The sequence below is a fragment of the Cryptotermes secundus genome, unplaced genomic scaffold, assembly GCF_002891405.2.
Source record: "Cryptotermes secundus unplaced genomic scaffold, Csec_1.0 scaffold1780, whole genome shotgun sequence".
Lineage (NCBI taxonomy): Eukaryota > Metazoa > Arthropoda > Insecta > Blattodea > Kalotermitidae > Cryptotermes > Cryptotermes secundus.
This window is the reverse complement of record NW_019739256.1, coordinates 1-3,577: the sequence shown is the minus strand read 5'-3', so window position 1 is coordinate 3,577 and position 3,577 is coordinate 1. Positions and strand designations below refer to the sequence as shown.

Sequence of the window (3,577 nt, the reverse complement as noted above, 5' to 3'; positions counted from 1 at the left end):
AGACAAGAAGTGTGCAGATTGGAAGAGGAATTCGACAAGGATGCTCTTTATCACCAGTTCTGTTCAACTTGTACAGCGAATGCCTTACCAAGGAGGCTCTGGATGGGCTTGGAGACTTCAAATTAAGAGGGCAAATTATTCCGACTGTGAAATATGCAGATGAACTTGTGTTAATGGCTAAGGAAGAAACTGTGCTACAGGGCATGATTGATAGACTAATTGAAATTGGAAGGTGCTATGGCATGGAAATGAATGTGGAGAAAACAAAAGTAATGAAAATTTCGAGACAACCAACCCCAGTCACAATAAAGATAGACCAAAAACAACTGGAGAATGTGAAATGTTTTAAATATTTGGGTAGCTTGTTAACAGATGATGGAAGGTGTACTTGTGAAATTAAATCCAGGATTGCCATGGCAAAAGCTGCATTTAGCAAGAAGAAGAATCTTTTTACCAGCAAATTGGACTTAAATTTGAGGAAGAAACTAATGAAATGCTACATTTCGAGCATAGCTCTGTATGGGGCTGAAGCTTGGACACTTCAGGCAGTAGATCAGAAACATCTGGAAAGTTTCGAAATGTGGTGTTGGAGAAGGATGGAGAAGATCAGTTGGACCGATTATGTGAGAAATGAAGAAGTGTTAATTAGAGTCAGTGAGTAGAGGAATATCCTACACGAAATAAAAAAATGGAAGGCCAATGGGATTGGTCATGTTTTACGCAGAAAGTGCCTTCTAAAAGAAATTATCGGATGGAAGATAGAGGGGCGGATAGAAGTGACAAGAAGACGAGGAAGAAGACGTAAGATGATACTGGATAACCTTGGGGACAGAAGAGGATACTGTCATTTGAAGGAGAAAGCTCTAGATCGCATTAAGTGGATAAATTGTTTTGGAAGAGACTGTGGACCTGTCGTCTGACGGATTACTGATCCCTTAATTTTATGCGATCTGGAACCTTATTGTACAAACTGATAAACAAAAAAAACTCCTTGGCCTGTAGTCTGCAAGCGATCTATACCGACCGAGCGACCGCCACTTGGCGGCGAAGTTAATGCCAAGTTTTGCAGATAGAGAGTGTCATGTGGTCAGCGCAACGGATCCCCACGGCCGTTAATCTCATTTTCTAGACCGGAATTATACAAACTGATACCCATATTTATTACTCTTTTCTTAAAGAGGACTCTATTAGAATGTTATGCATGCAAATGTATTTTTCTTGTGTATTATGATTATGGATATCCATATTTTTTACCATAGTCATTGTCACAAACTTGTTCAGAATTATGGAAATGACTTGCTCTTGCATTGCGTCCATTACAGAAGTGGAAGTGGGACACCACTGATGGCAGAAACATCCAGTAACCATGCTGTATATGACCTATCACACCTCATCAGCATGAGGGCCCAGCAAGTCCAGATGTTAGATGATTATTTTTAAACTAATTTCCTTAGAAACTAACACAATATAACAGTTTTCCCTTACAAATAGAACTTGAAGATGATGACATCATAGCTCAAGCTGTCCTCTTCTTCTTGGCGGGCTTCGACACATCCTCCACTCTTCTGTGTTTTGCATCTTATCAGCTGGCCGTTCATCCAGATGTACAGAGTCGACTGCAGGAAGAGATTGATGAAACATTGCAAGAACATGGCGGGAGATTCACATATGAGGCTGTTCACAGCATGAAGTACCTTGACATGGTTGTATCTGGTGAGACGAACAAAATTGTTAAATGACAGTGACATTATATTTGCTGTTTGCTTACTTTGATCCTGCCATAGTTCAAATTGGGCTAGCTTCTTACAGCAGAGTCTCAGTTCAATCCTAGGTGATTTCATTTGTAACTCATGATGGGAAAAGTTGTACTGGAGCAGATTTATCACAAAGTTTCTTCAGTTTTCTGTGGCTAATCATCATTCCACCATTGCTCCTTGCTAATCTATCACTGCCTCCTGGTGAATGCAATAGCTCCGACTTCACAGCACACAGAGTCATGAAGTTTTACTTTTTTTAATTCTGGATCATTCACAAATGATTAAGATACTTTTACTGCAATGATTACAAATTGTAACACTCCAAACTGAGTAAAAGCTGAAAGCTAAAGTTGCTCCTGTGCTCAGTTAATTGAACACTGTACTGTGAAGGCATGAGAGGAAGTAATACTAATTAAATTAATTTTTGAGCAATGTCTTTATGCTGCATTCACAGAAACACTCAGACTACATCCTCCAGCCCCATCTGTGGATCGACTTTGTGTTCAGCCTTACATATTGAAGGCAAACCCTCCTATGGAAATTCATCCAGGAGAAATGCTGTTCATCCCTATCTATGCGTTGCACCATGACCCTAGCTACTATCCTGACCCCGAGCGCTTTGATCCAGAACGATTCAGTGATGACAATAAGCACAACATCAACCCAATGACTTATCTGCCTTTTGGAGTAGGCCCTAGAAGTTGCATTGGTGAGTAATGTTTTCAGGATTATTCATTGTCTGACTTGTATCCATCTCACAACTGTCATTAGACATATTCTTACATAAGACTGCTTATGAATACTAACCATAACACTGGTAACATACTTACTGGTACTGATGTTAAAAATTACAGAAAATAAAACAGCTGATTAACTTTGAGGTTTGGTACATATTTAGATAGTTGTTTAGGCAAGTGGGCATATGAACTGGATGATATGGGTATGACGGTATATTGACTGCATTTGCTTGAACATAAATGGATAGGGAGATAAACAGATAAATAGACAATAGAAAACAGTAGACAGAAAATGTAATGAGATGTTATATTAAAATTATGGCCTTTTTCAATGTGACCCTATATAATGGACACCAATATTCTGGTGGAAGATACTGCTTTTGTCTTCAAATATTCTGGTGTGAAAATAGACACACTAGATTCCTCAAAAATGTTGGTGCCTGCTTGCTTGAGTAGATCACATCCAAGAAGACCATAATCTTAAGAAAGTGATAACCATTAAATACATTTTCAGCACGTTGCTCATTAAATAGATGTATTGATATTGCTACACCTTCCAGTTCTGCCACCCTAGATTTGGATTATTTACTAGTCATATTTAGTAGGATACATATGTACAGTTGTAATTATTTGTTCAAGGCAACCGCTTTGCTCTTATGGAAACAAAACTGGCACTAGTGTACCTGCTGTCCCAGTTCACCTTGAAAGTGGTTTCCAGAACACCTGTGCCCATCAGAATAGTACAGAAAGGGTTCAACATGTCCATAGATGGAGGCTTCTGGTTTGGTTTGGAGAAGAGGAAGTCATAAACTACATGTAAATGTGGGATTTCCACAGTATGATGTTGAGTTCTTGCATTCAAGGATGTTTTGCTGTGACTCAGCCAGGGAAAAAATTATATTTTGATGATTGATTATTGTCAGTTTTATCAATATTTCCAAAATCACCGAACATGCACATTCAGTAATTTTTCTTGATTATGTTTTATTGGTGGAAAAGTAAATCAGGTAACGGACAACCTGTCAAAACTGGAATCCAGTTTTACATAGAAATATGAGTGTTATATTTTTTACATTACACATT

General features: G+C 38.5%; 1 protein-coding gene across 2 annotated transcripts in view; it reads left to right on the top strand.

Moving 5' to 3' along the window:
* Positions 1–3,571, top strand: part of LOC111871915 (cytochrome P450 9e2) — a 63,976-nt gene extending 60,405 nt beyond the window's left edge. For both annotated transcript variants that reach the window (XM_023865319.2, XM_023865318.2), the window contains exons 6-8: positions 1,492–1,713; positions 2,212–2,466; positions 3,134–3,571. In XM_023865319.2, coding sequence (XP_023721087.1) covers positions 1,492–1,713; positions 2,212–2,466; positions 3,134–3,303 — 647 coding nt within the window. In that variant the 3' untranslated portion in view covers positions 3,304–3,571. The remainder of the gene's footprint in view (positions 1–1,491; positions 1,714–2,211; positions 2,467–3,133) is intronic.
* The last annotated feature ends 6 nt before the right edge of the window (positions 3,572–3,577 follow it).